Source organism: Amyelois transitella, chromosome 22, assembly GCF_032362555.1.
Source record: "Amyelois transitella isolate CPQ chromosome 22, ilAmyTran1.1, whole genome shotgun sequence".
NCBI classification, from domain to species: Eukaryota; Metazoa; Arthropoda; class Insecta; order Lepidoptera; family Pyralidae; genus Amyelois; species Amyelois transitella.
Genome location: NC_083525.1, coordinates 4390977 through 4408772, shown reverse-complemented (window position 1 = coordinate 4408772; position 17796 = coordinate 4390977). Strand labels below are relative to the sequence as shown.

Genomic DNA, 17796 nt, shown 5'->3' with positions numbered 1-17796 from the left:
AACGACAATAATTTATTAAAATAAAAAAACACATTACTGTACAGTAAAATAATGGCTATAAATGAGTGATTGGATTATATTTTACCTGCATCAATTATTTATAACAATTAAAAACGGCAGCATGGATCAAAAGCTAGGTTGTGTGATATTTTATTAAGATATATACGTAATGTAAGCTTAACAAAAATATTATTAATTTATAATTATGGTTTCGCTTCTATTAATTCAAATTTTAATTAAGATAGGGCACGATTGAAATTTCATATCAAATCTCAGAATTTTCATCCCCAGGTATCTATTGAAAGAGATAATTAAGTAAGTAGATACATATATAACCTTACACAATTTTTACTAGATCGTATCTTTTATGTTCTATTTAAGAAGGTTTGATGATTACATTTTGAAATAGTCTGTACTGTAATAACACGAGAATATAACTATTAATTATTATTACTAAAATTTCAGATCATGTGATTTGTACATAATGTATCTAATTTAAATTATTTTATAAGTTAATCTTTATACTCAATTTTCTCGTTATTTATATTTAAACAAAATACATAATTTGTATCATTAAATCATTTTAGTGCATTAAATACTTAAACACATTTTTTTTATTTAATGACTAATTACTTATTTAAGTTCTACTAGCTCATAACTGCGGCTTCGCCCGCGCATATTTATCGCCACCTACAAGAAAATACAGATTGTTTGCAAATCCCACAGGAACCAATATCTTCACCGGGATGAAAGCTCCTATCCCTATGTCCTTCTTTAGTCCAAACTCAATTCTCTTCAATTCAAAATATGTATTCAAAGTCAGAAGTAATTCAAGAAGAACTGAAGAAAAAAAGGAGGAATTTAGGAGATAATGCGTGAAGAGATAACAAATTCAACATATTTGTTCATTTTTATGGGACATCTTGATCATCACTTAAAAATTTTCATATCTTTTGGTTTGGTATGCGTTTGGTTTAGTTGACGTTGAATAATTTAGGTGAGCGGGTAACAAACTGCACTTAAGCATTTTCTTCAATAACCTCAACTTCACAATAATCCAAACAAGGAAATAGACTATAAAATGTGGACGAGAGAATATATTGTTATAAAACAAACTTACATTCGCATTTAGAAATAGGTTGGATAATTGGTACGAGTAGATATCTGCACTACACTACACGCTTTTTTATTACTTACCTCCCTACATAATGTATTATGCCGTGTGGTTCCCGGCACCAATAGAAAAAAAGAATAGGACCACTCCATCTCTTCCCCATGGATATCGTGAAAGGCGACTAAGGGATAGGCTTATAAACTTGGGATTCTTGTTTTAGGCGATGAGCTAGCAACCTGTCGCTATTTAAATCGCAATTCTATCTTAAAGCCAAATAGCTGAACGTGGCCTATCAGTCTTTTCAAGACTGTTGGCTCTGTCTACCCCGCAAGGGATATAGACGTGATTATATATATGTATATATAATAGGTAGGTACCTTAATTTATAACAAAAACACATTTTTATCTCATACAGAGTGAACGGAGCCAATTTTGTTATGGTTCAAATGGGTTCAACTAAATGAGGGATTCAGATAGTGATAGGTTGCTAGCCCATCGCCTTAGCACTTCCAATTCCAAGTACCTACATCTGATACCTCTACTTATTTCCCCTTTGAATTTTATACTACGCGGCAAGAGAAGCAGCTGGTAGGTACACGGTGTTATTTCTTAGCTATCAGACCAGCACTAAAGTTTGCTGCATAAATTTGCCTATTCCCATAGTCGCCTTTTACGACATTCAATCGAATTGGAAAGAGATAGAGGCCAAAAACATTCTGATGTAGGTGTAAAACGCAGAAAGAACAGAAGGCACGAGTATAATAGGTAGGTAAGTTCTTAACATCTATCATTTGTTAAGTTGGGGTGGCGTTTGGTTATTCATTAAATTGGAATAAGGTAATATTTTTTGAGTTATTATAGCCAGCTCAATATCTTAATCCGCAAAGTCTCCTATATTTCTGTTGTATATTTTTGGTTTAGAGTTGCTTAATACTAAAGCATCGACTATGAGGCAAATCACTCAAACCCAGAGCCGTAAAATGTGTTACTTTTGCTCCTTTTGAAAATTAAAACTTCAAAACCGACAGACTTTGACAACAACAATAACAATTAATTAAATGAACAGTGTTGTTAACTTAGTGCTTGCCGAGCAAAACCTCGCGCTTTTTTGTCATTCTTAACTCGAAGTTTAACGCCCATTTTCAGAAATCTGTTGCTTTTTAATTCTATTGATTAAAATTTGTACAAAATTTAGATTTCTGTTTTCAAATTTATGTACATACTTATGATCTGTACTTTTTTCTTTTACTTTGTTGCATTGTGTGATTCCTAATAGGCTATTTGACAAAGTTCTAAAAACTATCTTAGGGTATTTATTTGTTTATAAGGAGCCCTACAAAAATACTTTTCTGCCTTTATTACAGCTATTTTATTAAAAAATCGAAAAAGAAAATGAAATATTCAAATATGCCGCCAAAACGCGACTTTTAGCAATATGGCGGCCATGGCATGCAGTGACGTAAATTTCGTGTAAATATCATACAAAGCTTGTTAGTGTTTCGAAAAGTTTTGATTTTCTCTTGTTTTATTTAACTTGTGCCACGTCATATGTGTGAAAATTATTAAAATGAGTTCCTATAAATGTTGTGCCGTGCCTCAATGCACTAATACAACGATAAAATCTCCTACGAAACTGTTTTTTTCTATGCCGATGGATTTGAATATTCGCAAGAAGTGGTTTCAGATCATGATCTAAGATCAGTGGTTACCAAGATATACTTACATTGATGTTTTCACATTCCTCAGTTCGGCAGCATAGAAATCTGGATTGTCTTTATCTAAGAAGACAATCCAGATTTCCAACCATTATTGCGTCCACTTTTGGTAGGTTTCGACTGTCAGCTTTCGCGGAATTGGTTTCCATTATTAAATACCTATGTTATCTGAGTAATCCAGAGCGATCAAACACTTATAAAATCTTGAAAAATAGTAGCGAACACTAAGGAACGGTACGATCGACAGTCTGTTTATGGATAATTGACGTCATAATAGAAATAGCCAATCACGTTCGTTTTTAGTCACGTGACAGCTGCATATAAAAACCTAATTTTCTGAGACGGATTTTGTTTAAATAATGCAATATTTTTATCTCGCGTTATTACAAATCGCTCCACAAAAATAATATTAAGACTGATGACATAAAAGTATATTTTTAATACAGTCAAATAGCCTATTGGTCTTTGGCGCTTTTAGTAACAATGTAGCACCTTTTCATCGGAGACAACGGCAACACTGTAAATGTCACACAAATATTTTTTCAAAATAAATAACGGATGGCCGCCACAGGGAGCTATCCTATGTTTAGATTTGAAATTTATTTCTCTGGTAGTATTACATTATTTAAGTCTCCTTTTCAGAGATATTATTACTTTAGTGGTTAATTAAACACGGATAAAAAAATGGTTCATAAAGATTCAGAAGTGCCGCAAAGTGTGTCTGTAAAACCAAACCCGCGTAACAACCATACAATGTTTCAAATATTTCAAAACGTTCAGTATAACGTAGTGCAACATAAAAAGTATGTAAAAGAACTAAGGAAACTGTATAAAAAGGTAAGTTAGGTATTCTACATACTTAGAAAGCCTGTTGATGTTTACAAGTTTAAGGCTTTTCCTAAACCATCCATAAGATGATGGAATGGATATATTAATGTATTTTATAAAAGTAACTAGCTATTGCACGGGACTGCGCTCTCGTCTGAATTTCCAAAACGCCTGCATTATTTCCCAAAGGTTATTTTATCTATGTACCAAATGTCATCAAAATCAGTTAAGTAGTTTTTGAGTTAATTCATTACAAACACTCGAAAATAAAAACCTTTTCTCTTTATATCACTGTAGATAATGAAAATTGATATATTTTTTTCTTATTTTAGCTTGATGAAGACTGTTTTCGAGAAAGTTTTAAGAATGCACTTCATTATTTGTTTACATTTGGTGATACAAGTGCCAATGTAGACAGAGTTATCCAATTTGTAGCCACTTTTTGCACCTGTTTGGATGATGAAGAAGAATTCTTGCTGTTTATATGTGATATCATTTTTGATGTAAGTATTGTTTATGTAATGTGACATTTTACAGTAGAAGCAATAGACATACATATGTACATATGGTCACGTCTATATCCCTTGTGGGGTAGACAGAGCCAACAGTCTTGAAAAGACTGATAGGCCACGCTCAGCTATTTGGCTTAATAATAGAATTGAGATTTAAATAGTGACAGGTTGCTAGCCCATCGCCTAAAAAAAGAATTTCAAGTTTGTAAGCCTATCCCTTAGTCGCCTTTTACGACATCGATGGGAAAGAAATGGAATGGTCCTATTCTTTTTTATATTGGTGCTGGGAACCACATGGCAAGCAATAGTCATTTGGTAATTTATAATTCAGTACATTTCTATCTCTACCCCATGACCCTATGATGATTGTAAGTTTATTTTTAACAGAAGTTTAATTACTATTATTTATTATTTTTTATTTCTATATAAATGTGAAAAAATTTTTGCGATCTTATTTTTTTAAGGAGGCTTTAATCACTTTGTGACTTTAGCCAGCCACATAGGGTTAAAAACAAGATGAAATGCTGTTTATTTTAAGCAATGTTCCCCTTGAAACCATTATGTCAAATTTTTACTTTCTACACGCATTAGTTACACAGTCCTATCTCTACCTACACCCACCTCTATGCAATCTAGCAGCCATAGTTTTACCTAAAGAATATTGATTTGATTTATTCTATAATGTGTATTTGTTTCAGTGTCAGTGTGTCTCCGGACAGTCAGTGCGGTACCGAGCAAGTCAGCTGCTGGCGGCTGTTCTCTCTGCACTTGGTGAAGACGCCTCATTGGACGATGACCTGTGTGATAAATTGTTGGCATCACAGGTACATTGCTTGATTGTACTTTTTTGTATAATGTTCTCTTAATGTTGTGTACGGATGTCCCAAAAATGCACTATTTTATATAAAAAGTGACATTTTGCTACTGTTCCTCTTCCTAAATTGTTTACAGAAATTGTAAAAGTATGAGGGAAAGATTTATTAAAATTAAATCTTTAGGTCATGAGCAAACTGAGGTTACTAAGTATCTGAATTTTAATTACATCATCTACAAAAGCCAAATCATTTTAACTGGCAAACATCATTGTTAACATATTTTAGCTCCCTGTTTTCTATATAAAAATAAAAAATATTAAAAAAAACAATAACATTGCGATGTCTAGATGCAAAGGCTGCAAGACACACGCGGTGCGGTGCGGTGCCGCGCTGCGTTGGCGCTGCAGCGGCTCCAAAACCCCATGGAGCCTGACGATGAGGTCACCAGAGCTTACCGTTTCCACATGAGCTGCGACCCAAGCTCTTCTGTCAGGAGGTCAGTATCATTTAAATATTGGTGTGTACTATTAGTATAGGATAATTGACCGCTTCTTTTACACATGCGCTTTGGAAGGAGTAGTAGAGATATGAGTATAATTAGACTTAAGTTATGTTGACGTGAATAAGTTATACCTTGCATATAATTTTGAAATTAAATCTATTCTATAAACTGTGTGAATATATCAACTTGTCAATTTCAACTACTTCTACCGACCCAGTCACAGGAAGCCAGACCATTATGTGGAATTTGAACCCACAAAACCACACGATACCAACGCTTTAATGGCGGTTATATGTAGGTATAGGTAGTAATCTCGCGGCACATTGACGAATGACAAAGTCAAGTGTTTATTCCAAAGTGCAAAGTTTGCAAGGGATCATAGCGGATTTGAACCTATACTTCCGTGCGCACCATGCTATTTTGGCACATTTTCGGTTTGTTAATTACCAAACAGTGCAATGGATTTTAGGTATCTGAATGTGGCTAGTGGAAATTTTGAAATATAATATTTAACTGCCTAAGCAATAAAACCTAATTTTCTCTAACAGGGCAGTAGTGATGTCCATAGCCAAGTGTACGCGCAACGTGCCTTATGTTTTGGAGCGACTGTGCGACGTCGACGAAGCCGTCCGACGGGCGGCCTTCCTTTACATAGCCGGTGTCAACGTCACGCAGCTTAGAGTCCGGCAACGAGTATTGACACTCAAGGTAAATAATTCGTTTCCAAACGTAAGTATTCAATACATTGTTAAAGTCATTGGTTGCCCAAAAGGAACCGCTTAAATGGCAGGCGCGTATCTTAAATAAAATGATGCACCATAAATATTAAATTCGTTTTTATTCCCAGGTGGGTCTGACTGAGCGTAGTCAACGCGTGCGTCGCGTCGTCGAAGAGATCCTGATTCCCGGTTGGCTGGCTACATTCCAGGGCAACATAGTGCAGTTACTGAAAGCTATCCGCCTGGACAATGCCCATGATGCCAGAGATTCTCAGTATGTAGCGGGGAAATTACTGGAGTCCTTGTTCAAGTGAGTGGAATGTTTTATTAGGGTTTTTATATAGACTAAAAGAAAGAAAAGTTATTATAATATTACATACTGCGCAATGCCAGTTGAGTTGCTACATACTTGTCATATGAATTTAGTTTTACTGAGTCGAGCCATGTTGCTCAATGCATAAAGGTTTTTTTTACAGTCTCATTGTTATGTTCATGGTGTCAATGAATACCAACACTTTGTTGGATAAATAAATACAGAAAATTATAAAGAAAGGCTTATAATGCAGAAGTTGTGTTATAAAATTTTGAATTCTTTTCACTTTTTGTTGACAAGGCGTCTTCCAATATCGGAGCTGCTAGAATGGCTGCCAACCGACAAGGACCTCCGTCTGATCCCTGCTGAGAAGCTGAACAAGGAGACGGCGTGGTACTGGCGCCATCTGGCGGAACATCTGCAAAGCATCGATGATGATGAAACATTAGAAACTGTGTTGCCTGATTTAGTCATTCTTACTGGATATATACGAGTGTGAGTAATTTGTTTACTGTCTTTCTCGAAATCATCTTACCGGCGGTCGCCTCAGTTGCTTCGTTACCTCGATCCTATGTATCGCTCAAATTGCTCGGGAAAATTGCGTCTGCAAATTTAGGTTACAGAGAAATCCGTGTACCACACTCGGGATGTTAGATTTAATTTTATGCCATAATTCAAAAGTCCTTACAGCAAATGTTTATTCCAGTATCGTCGAATCCCCCTGCCCGTCCGAGAGCGAAGACCCGGCCGGGTTCAGCACTCGCCAGCACGTCCTGCACGAGCTGGGCAGCATGCTGCGGGTGTACGACGCCACCGACCCCGCCGGCCGCACCGCCTTGCAGACGCTCATCACCGACGTCCTCACAGGTTGACTTCTTTTTTATATACATTGTCTTCTATATCTTTCTTCTAGATACCGGCTTGCGTGCATTTGAGGCCAAATGTTACTTACCACCAGGCAGACATTCTCTAATCTGTTATAAAAAGAAAATTAAAAAAAAATCCTGAATTGGATAAGTCAGGTTTTTAAACGAAGTGCCTGCCATATGACTTCCGCAACCATTGCGGTAAAAGCGCTGGACTAATTGTGCCTTTTACGAAATATATGGGAATGGGAAAGAAATGGCGTGCCAGAAATCACATGGCACAACAGGTTAGTTGTATTGTAGGATAACCGCGGCACTTTAAACTCGAATTTACTTTTACTACATTTCTGTGTTAAATTTTGAATACAAAATAGCCATCGTCACTTATTTTAACACTCATAGGAGACTACGGCCCTCTAAGCTCTGACGTGATTCGGGCCTTCGTATCAGCCCTAGAGTTGGTGGTGCCAGAAGTGGCACAACGTATAGAGGTGATCAGCGGAGTGATCAATTCCTTGCGAGACCCGCCCGAGCCGGACGTGCTCCCGCCGCCACCGCCCACTACCGACTGCACTGAGGCCAAGTTACAGGTACCAACACAGACACTATATCTTTTAAACTATATTATTCTCTTTCTCTATTTCCGTCTTCACTCTTATTTCCCTGTCTTCGCGTGATCTCATTTGCACCAGTACCCGTTGCGCTATTTGGCGTACCTATTTTTTTCCTTCACTTTGACCAGTTTTGGGACAAGTATCAGCGATTGAATTTATCTATTTTTAGTAGAAGATACAAAGTGTCACTTAATATTGCCAAACATTTCTAATCATTAACATTAGTGTTAATAATTAAGTTTCAAAGCGCTAGTGTAGTCGAATGAAGCCCCGGAACAAATAATACTGCAGCGGTTTCATACCCCTTTTAGGTATGGGTTTCAAACTTCGAGCTCCGCTCAAAGTGTCTTGGCAAATGGCGTGATATTTTGTGATATTTATTCGTAGAGGGCGAGGCTTCGCGTGTCTCTCAACGTGGCCATAGAAGCACAAGAAGAGGCAGTCAGGGAACAAAATTACGCCCTCGCAGCTGAGTGCAAAGCGAAGGTAGGTGCTCCTATAAAATAAAATATGTATGTTTAGAAATTTATTAATTTGCACTCGTCTTTTATACTTTCGTCTACACAATACAAATAGAAAAAGAAGATGAAGTGAAAAATTGTGTGATAGTACTAATTTCCGTCGTCCTTTTTCATACAACTCATTTCTATCCTATGTTGTGGGGTATATTCTTAATTCTGTGCAAGATCTGGGAATCACAGTCAGTACAGTTTTATGAAAATTAAGAAAGCAATGAAAATTTGATTTGGTTCAGGAACATTTGCTATGAAAAAGTGTTTATGGAATTTTGTAAGTGACTAAATAATAAATTAAAATGATTAACAAAAAGTGGCTTCTTTAGGTGGAAGACATTCAAAAGAAACTTGAAGAGCTCATTGTTCAACCTGCACCAGCTCCTCCGCCGGCACCTATCACTGTAAGTTTTTTTAAACAGTATGGATATTTTTAAGACATTTTAGACTTTACAAAGTTACGTTGCATTCGTTTAAATGCTAAAAATTACGAGGGAAAACGTATGAAAACACGTTCAGACAACTGTATGTGTAAAAACGGTCTACCCCTGCTTAGGTTCACGTACACAGATGATTACATTTTCGTGGATTATTATTAGTAATAGCCTGGACTTACCTGCTCCTGAATCATGGTTAAAGGCACATAAAAAAAGCTTTTAATCATCTGTGTTATGAAAAAAAAAACAAAAACCTATCTGTCATATAAATATGCATTATATAACAAGGGTCTTATTGATGCCCTCCGGAACCTCAGATCAGACCGGCATCCGCCCATCACAATAGCCTGAGAACGACTACTGAGGTTAAACTATACCCAACTCAGCAAATCTCCGCCAATATCGAGATGATAAAGTTAATATATCTAATTGATATGATCTACCCGATCGAAAGCTTTTTCAAGGTCGTTGTAGATCGAAATGGCTACACACACATACAATAAGTTAATACAAAATCTTTCATGATATTAATTAATTTTATAAACAAATACTTTCTCCCAGACTATCAAAGAAAAGATCTCAGATTCTGAAACACTGAACAAATGTCTGACTATTCTCAACTGCGCTCTGGACACGCCCCAACTCAAAACTATCACTCCGATGTTGCAGATGATTTTCACGGAAATGGAGGTAAATTGTCTTATTTATTATTCTTTAATGTTCATTATTGTAACATTTACAATTTATACAGTACAATAGATGGACTAAATGTTAATGGCATTATCTAACAATCTTACCATTGGAACCTTTGTGTAAGTCATGAAAAATAATGCATAATAAACATACTTTTCATTTGTTGTATTAATTTAGCTGGCCCTTTCAAATCATCCCAAATCTTTCCACCATCCATTCATTTTGAATTATGAAAGTCTATAGAACTATAAAATTATGACTTTGTGAAAAGTTCTTCTTACTCAATTTATATAGTTGAATTTAGAAACCTCATCCTTTTTTAAAGTCGCTTAAAAATACTGTTCGTACTTCGTACGATGCAATTTTGATAGAATGACAGCAAGATGGGAAATGTAAATCTGAACCTAAGATGTTTGCGGTCTCAGCTGTCCCTGTACTTTGTTGCAACGATTGTCATATTTTTTTAATCTACCTCTTAGGTTGACATATTCCAAAATCCGGAGGTACTGGAAAACGCACTGGAAACCGTCGCACTATACGGCATGCTGGATCAAGAGTTCGCTAAGGAGAATAAAGCTTTCTTCTTCGCCAATGTAAGCCATTTATTTAATAAAAAGTGTAAATTCACTCAGATTTTAAAATGAGAACTTGGTATAAGATTATGTTTCCCCCAGACTCTTTGCAAAGAATAAGCCCGACAGTGGGCTCTTTTTTACTCCATTTCAAAACTTTTTTACTATTGCATAAATATGTTTTATTTAAGTAAATTGCGATAATCAAACATTCTTTCCTCTTTTAAATTGAGAATTCGGAGTAAGTCTTTGTTTACGGGCTATTAATTATTAAAAAAATCTAAACAGAAGAATAATAAAAGATATGCTTCATATATAAATACTTGTTGCAGTTAATAGACACGTCAAATGAGCCGACAGTCTCCTGCGTATTGCGTTGTATTGTAGACTTGTTGTGCGTTCACGGAGCAAGGGTGTTTGAAGACGAGGCTACGGAACAGGACTCTAAAGTCAACAGGAGCAAGAGGAGTACTTATCACTCTATCGACGCCATTGACGAGGATGGTAAGACTTTATCAACATTTCTTAGTAATAATAAATTGGCTAATGCAAAATTATGCGCTGATGAACTTAGGAAAGAGACAGGAGATGGGGAACATTTTACTAAAGAAGGTCTTCCCTTTTTGGAATTAGGTTTACTTACATACATGTAGAAATTATGTTAAAATTCTCGTTTAAAGGTAATATATCAGAGTCGGCGTTGTCAATGTCGCCCAGTCACAGCACTGTCATTGAACTGCTTCTAAAGATAATGGACAGCTCGGTGAGTATTTTGAACGATATATATTATTCAGAAAAAAAAATAGAAAACAACATAAAATGTGCATAATGACTGAATTCTGACCTAAGTATCAGCTTCTGCAGCATGGCACGAGCGACGCCATTTTTATCGCGCGAAAAATTACCGCTTGTTATTGACGTGCGATATAAACGGCATCGCGCGTGCCAGCTACGGGGCTGGAACCCTTTTCAAATTTCGAAAGAGAGTTTATTGTTAATTGTAATGTGTTTATTGTTCAGTGCGCAACATACCGGCTGATAATAGTGGAGGGTCTGTGTCGTCTAATACACCTGGGCCACTTGGAGTCGCCCGCCATACTGAGCAGGCTGATTCTGCTGTGGTTCAACCCGGCTACGGGTGGGTTTCTTTATATTTTAATAGACCTAGATTGTACTTTTTTAATTACTCTTACGGTGAGGGGAACATGCATACATTAAATCATGTGTTAATCCTTTATAGGGTAGACAGAGCAAACAGTCTTGCAAAGACTGAAAGGCCACGTTCAGCTGTATGGCAGTTAAAATAATAATAAGGAAAAATGTCGTGAAGAAATGTTTGTAGTGTAACCTTGATCCAATATGGTTTAGGTTACTTCGAAAATGTTGTGAAGGTCAGATGGAAAAACCTGACTTGCCTTTTTTAGGTTAATGGTCAAAGGCGCACCCCGGGCTCCTCTCAAGAAAAACATTGATCTTATTAAGGAGAGCCATTTTACATCAGCATCAAATATTAGATCTGATTATAAATATAACAAGATAAGAACACCTTTTATGTATTTTGTTTTTATTGCAGTTGATGAAGATATGTTGCGCCAAACGATAGGAGTATTCTTCCAGACATTCCCAATATGCGTTGACGGTGCACAAGAACAAATACAAGTGAGTTTTTGAACATTTCAATACATTCAATATATAGCCCTAATTTTGGGTATTGCTTAGGTCTCCCTTTTGTTTACATTTTAAGTTTCTTTCGTTCCGCTTTAGAATCACTTTATCTTAACGAGTTTATAGAATCTATAATTCGATACGATCGCGTATCCACACTAATAATCCACACTAATAATAAAGAGGAAAGATTTATATAAATAAAAATAAAGTTCTGTGTACCCAATGGTTGACTGGTAGATAAATGCTTCTAGCATCAAGTTCAATTGTGCTATACATTTGTAATTTCTACAATAAAGTTTAAATTAATAACATATTTTTTTCAGAAAGCAACACTGCCGACATTGCGAACGTTAGCCAACGCGCCTTCGAGTTCCCCACTAGCCGAGATAGATCAAGAAGCAGTAGTACGGTTCATTGTATCGCTCACAAGGGTAAATCATGAGGTAAGTTCGCTTTTGTTGCAGTGCGAAAGTAATCGTTATTTCCTATTAGAGCATATTCTCAGTTCTAAGCCTTAAATCTGCTTGACAGAATTTTTTCTTAAGTTACTTCCTACAATATTCCCTGGAAGAAATGGAGTGGTTCTTTTCTGCTCTGCCATGCGGTTACAGAAAATTTGCTATTCCTATAATATTGTATTGAATCCCAAATTGGTTCAATCAACAAAGTATTAGGTATCCTTCATAAATCTTGCTGTTACTACAAAATCTATACAGGCGACCTGATGATTTATTGAATGTAATATATTTCCAGATAGCAGACAGTCAAGGAGCAATGGCTTTGTTACTCTGCAACTACATAGTGCGGCGGCCATCTTCCTCTGAAGTTGCGCTTGTGTGCCGCATGTTGGCGCTGCTGTCGCCGCCCAGAGACGGCCTGCTTGCCACCGAACTGGCCGCCATGCTCAGAGACTTGTGCTTGGTGAGTTATTAAACAAAATGGCGTTTTTACTCTGTAACTACATAAAGCTACGGCGAATAACCTCCATAGATAAAAATGAAATGAAATGATTTCTTGTTTTTTATTTTTTTTAAATGACTTTTACAACTTTTGTAACTTCAAAATCCTCTCGCCTTTATCTTATTGTTTCAAAATTAAAAGTCAAGTACTATGTTTATTTTTTATTTTTTCCATCCAGAAACTTCCTGACAAGCAATCATGCCGCAATCTGACTCGTTACTTGGGATCACTTGAGGCTATGGAACGAGCAAGTCTCAACAAAATGTCCAATACAGGTACACTATTTTTTCTTTACCTTAGTAACATGATTATTGGTAATCGATTTTTACTGCGCCTTTTAGGAACAACATATGTTTTGTACCGTAAGAAAAAAAATGTATTCGTAAATGTTACAGAAAATATATAGTTTTTTACAATTACCTTCTTTAGCGCTCTCTAGTGTGATGATAAATTTAATTTTATGTTACACCTAGGCGTGTTTTGTCAACTGACGTCAGAAATACGATGGATGCGCCAAAATTATCCTACCCAATTAATATGAGTTTCCTATGAATTGTGATGCGATTGCAATTGATTTTATCCGTATTGCAGGAATAACTGAAGGAACAATGCAAGCTGAGGATACCTTACCAGCACTTGGAAGAGCAACTTCTTCGCTACGTAAGTAAAAATTACTGTGAATAAATTGTCCTAAGATAAGATTGAGTAAGATGATATAGAACAGTGTGACCGTGATCCATGTTTGATGAGGTTACCAGGGGCAGCAATCCCCTACACTATTGGGTTCGTATTGTGCACAAGAAGATAAAATAAGTATTAAATTAAATTAGTTATAACTGAATTGTAATTGAAATGTCTACCGCGGGCACAGCTAGTCCTGAATAGTAAGACTGCCTGAAATTAAATAATCTGCATTTTTGAGACTCTGCAAGCAATCTATTCATAGCAATTTCACCTGTTTATTTTCAACTTTGGACTTAAGTAAACGATGCATACTAACTTACATTCTGTGATTAGGTATAACCTTCGAATCTGGTCGTTTCAGCCGCCCCTCTAGTGGTTGTTTCAGAATGTTATGTATGTAATTGTTGAAATTTAATCACTAAATAGTTAGCGGTTTCAGTTTAAATTTTGTTGTCATCATTCGTTATTTTTAGTTATATTTAGTCATACTTATATTTCGAATAACGTTAACCAGTTAGTTAATCATGATAACGATTTGATTCATTGGTTTGCCTTTCTCCTTTTCTTACTTTCCCACTTATAGTTTATATATTTATATATATTTAGAATTCTCATCTGTCGACTTTGTCAATTGACACCGAACATAGTGTAAAAATATTAATTATAGTTTTCTTTTTTATTCAAGCTATAAATTTAGTGCTTGTGGCTGACATTTTGTATCGATTTATTTTGTTTGACTTGTTTGTTTTTTGTTTCTTTTATATTGTCTCATTATAGAAATTCATGCATTTTTTTTTGTTAATAAAAACTATATTTGTTTATCGCAGTTTGCCCATATCGATGTTTTAGTCAATTTTAAATATTATGTTATTTTTTAAAAACTTATTATTTATTTATTTTTTACTAGCACAACCGTTGGCCCGCAGTACACACGTGGTTATAAACGAAACGGTAGAGGAAGAACCTGAAATTGACGAGACTTCGCCCCCTGAAGCCATATCTAGAATATCTGAGGGTACAGTATACCTTAATAGAATAGAATTACAACAACATATCAAAATCTTAAGTACATATGTCACGTCTTTATCCCTTACGGAGTAGACAGACACAGCGATCTTGAAAAACCTCAATGAAATAAGCTTGAGAATATTTTTAAGTTAGAGTAAGTTTATATGCAATTTTTTAGCTACCTATCACTATTTGAATCATTGAGCCACCCAGTTGAAAGTGGACTTTCAGTCTTTTCGAGACTGTTAGTTATATAACTGTTAATTAATCTTAAATTTCTATATATTATCTTTTTCAGAACCACCTTTAGCAGAAAGCAGTACTACTCGTCCAGCCAGAGAGTCATCAGAAGCGGATTCTGGTCAAGAGATAGAGTCAGCACAAGACATAGAGCGCGGCGACGCTTCTGACAGCAGCGGCGTCTCGCCCGTCAAGAAAGCTAAGATCACCAAAGGTATAATTGCACTCTGTGTATATAATTCTTTCTTAATAACTTTGTAGTTTATTATTGAATTAAGTTATTAACTTAATTCTAACAAAGTTATTAAGTATAGAATTAAATTAATAGAATTAATTAAGAATAGAATAAAAATATAAGGAATGGCAAAAGTCGGGTCAGGAAAAGAGTGGAATGTGCATAATCATACGAGTACACAGCGTCTTTTTTAGATTTATTTAGTTTATACATACAGACATCTTGCGGGTTGGACAAAGTCAACAGTCTTTAAAATACTGATAGGATTTATATTCGTATTGACATAATCTGTTCTACATTCGTTCATGTTTTTTTAATGTAGACAATTTACATTCGTCCACGATTTCGATTCAAGAGATCTATATTTGTAAATTGACGTCCGATGAAAATGCTACAGTGTAATTTGTTCCGCCGCTTCTTCTTCACATGCGCTTTAGAAACGGTAGTGGTTATAATTAGATTTAAGTGATGTGACGTCAATAAGTGATACCTTGTATCCAATTTTAAAAATAAATCTATTCTATACTATTCTTTAAGCTAGTAGCTAATTCCATTCTATCCCTTAGTCACTTTTTACGACATCCATGGGAAAGAGATGGAGTGGTCCTATTCTTTTGATAGGTGCTGGGAACCACACGGCATCTTACTAAATTTTTCCACTTATATAGCTAAATAATTTTTTGCAGGAAAGAAAAAGAAATTGTCAATAACTAAACAGAAAAGTGGGAAAGATAACGCCAAGACAGATAAAGAAAAGGGAAAAGAAGGCAAGAATAAAAAGGAGACGCAAAAAGAAGAAAAAGATAAAGGGGGGGTGAAGAGAACTCGTTCGCAACGTTCCTTAGTAGATGTTGGTAGAGGTATGAATATTTATTATTGACTCACTGTTACCCGCGACTTAGTACCGTGTAACTGCACCAAGTAATGTCGGTGGTCAAACCGTTAAGGGCCCGAATAAAAGATAAGGTCGAATTGAGAACCTCCTCCTTTTTAAAGTCGGTAAAAAAAGCGTGACACAGGTAAAATAATGTAAGTTTAATCCTACCGCTAGTATGTACCAAATAATTCAGATGCACCGTAAGGAAACCTGCATATCCATGCAACTGGATTCAATTCAATTGAAAATAACTTAATTTCTCCACAATCTACATTGAAACGTAAAGTGAGGTAAGTACAGTACATGTTTATGTGAAACAATTGTGAGATTGTGGGAGACTGGTATCTGAACTTAGCAGAGTTTCTATCTCAGTTTCTATATCAGAGTTTCTATCTAGTACATCAGCCTATTAGCAAAAATACTTGACACGCATTTTTTTGTACAAATTTTCATTCTCATCAAAAGCAAATTTTAAACAGAATACTAAAATCTACAGCTCAAAAATCCAAAGCGGAGGCGACGAAAGGGAAGAACAATTCACCGCCAGCACAAACTTCTCCACTTTCCGATCTAGACGTGTCCAATGTGACTGTGAGGAAGTCCACGAGAGGAATGCAGTCAAGTTCTAGCGCGGAGTCTAGTGGTGACGGCAAGAAGGCGAACAAGAAGGAGAAAGGTAAAATTAATTAAATTTAAATCAGTAATTATATTTTTTTACTTTCAAACTATTTAATAGATGGCACTAGTCCACACCGCATGTAATCGGTAAAACAGCACACTTCCAATTCATTCATTTCTACTATAACCCGCAAAAATTGTGGTCTATTATTGACCTCTCTGCTGTGGATATTTATAATAACTATAGAATTGCGTCTGGGACTTCACTTCCGTTCACAAATAAATAGATAAAAAAAATTGGTACATAGTTTATCATGAACAAAAATACAAATATCTTTTAGGCGTTTAGTTAAATTGATTAATCTTTCCAAAATCTCATATTTTCATTTTATATTTAACAGCAAAACCTCAAGGAAAGAAAACTGGATCCAAAGACTCTGTGTCTACCCGCAGCAGCGTGGTATCGCAAATATCCGCGTTCGATGACTCGGCGGACGAAACGTTACTCCATACTATCGTTTATGACCAAGAAGTCGTAAGTTCGCTTTAATATTCTTAAAACAATCTTCTACGAATAGTAATTGTAAGTAGGATATCACTAAAATTCAGTGACCCATCTCATTCAGCACCTATGTTTGTTCGTAGAAATTGTTATAGTTTATTAAAATCTACCACTACCCACTAGATCAATTTTAATGTTTAATGGCATATTTATTGAAAATAAATAAATATTACAAACAGTTAAATTAATATTTAAAATAGTTAACACATTTCTGAACTAAGCTTTAGTTTTTCAGCCTACTTTACGATTATAATATCTTTTAATATCAAATGATTTTTTTTATGCAGCATAGTATTATATTTTACAGGCGCAGTCACTTCTAAATGACTCTAGTGAGCTTATGGACGGTAACGCTTCCAAAGGCAACGTTACAATTCCTGAAACACCCGATGATAGTGAAGAGTGAGTATTATTTATTTTGTGCCCCTATATCAACCTACCTAAAACCACGTTTCAATATAAGTTAGACTTTCTGACCTCCAGGCGGAAGTCGCTTGAGGTAAAAACCTGACTCACCCAATCCAGGATCATAGTTCATTTTACATCCATGAGAAAGAGATGCAGTTCTCTCTCGCTGCACTGCAATATCTCCTAAATAAATAATATTGTTATTTTTTCCAGATCCGAGTCCGAACCAGAGATTGTCAAACCGAAAGGGAAAAAGAATGGAAAGAAAAAGTAAAATGTAATATCATAAGTTTAATTATAATAAAATTATTTCATATGTTTGCA

General features: G+C 35.6%; 1 protein-coding gene across 1 annotated transcript; it reads left to right on the top strand.

Moving 5' to 3' along the window:
- The first annotated feature begins 3365 nt into the window (after nucleotides 1-3365).
- LOC106134149 (condensin complex subunit 3) lies at nucleotides 3366-17787 on the top strand. The gene is made up of 28 exons (XM_013334117.2): nucleotides 3366-3666; nucleotides 3990-4160; nucleotides 4868-4993; nucleotides 5332-5480; nucleotides 6035-6194; nucleotides 6334-6515; nucleotides 6819-7013; nucleotides 7225-7385; nucleotides 7787-7974; nucleotides 8386-8484; nucleotides 8840-8914; nucleotides 9509-9637; nucleotides 10120-10233; nucleotides 10545-10716; nucleotides 10893-10975; nucleotides 11233-11350; nucleotides 11786-11871; nucleotides 12204-12323; nucleotides 12634-12801; nucleotides 13019-13115; nucleotides 13432-13500; nucleotides 14432-14539; nucleotides 14831-14986; nucleotides 15694-15867; nucleotides 16381-16560; nucleotides 16904-17037; nucleotides 17372-17466; nucleotides 17686-17787. Exons 1-28 carry the CDS (start codon nucleotides 3514-3516, stop codon nucleotides 17744-17746), a joined length of 3723 nt encoding a protein of 1240 aa, XP_013189571.2. The 5' UTR covers nucleotides 3366-3513; the 3' UTR covers nucleotides 17747-17787.
- Nucleotides 17788-17796: the final 9 nt, after the last annotated feature.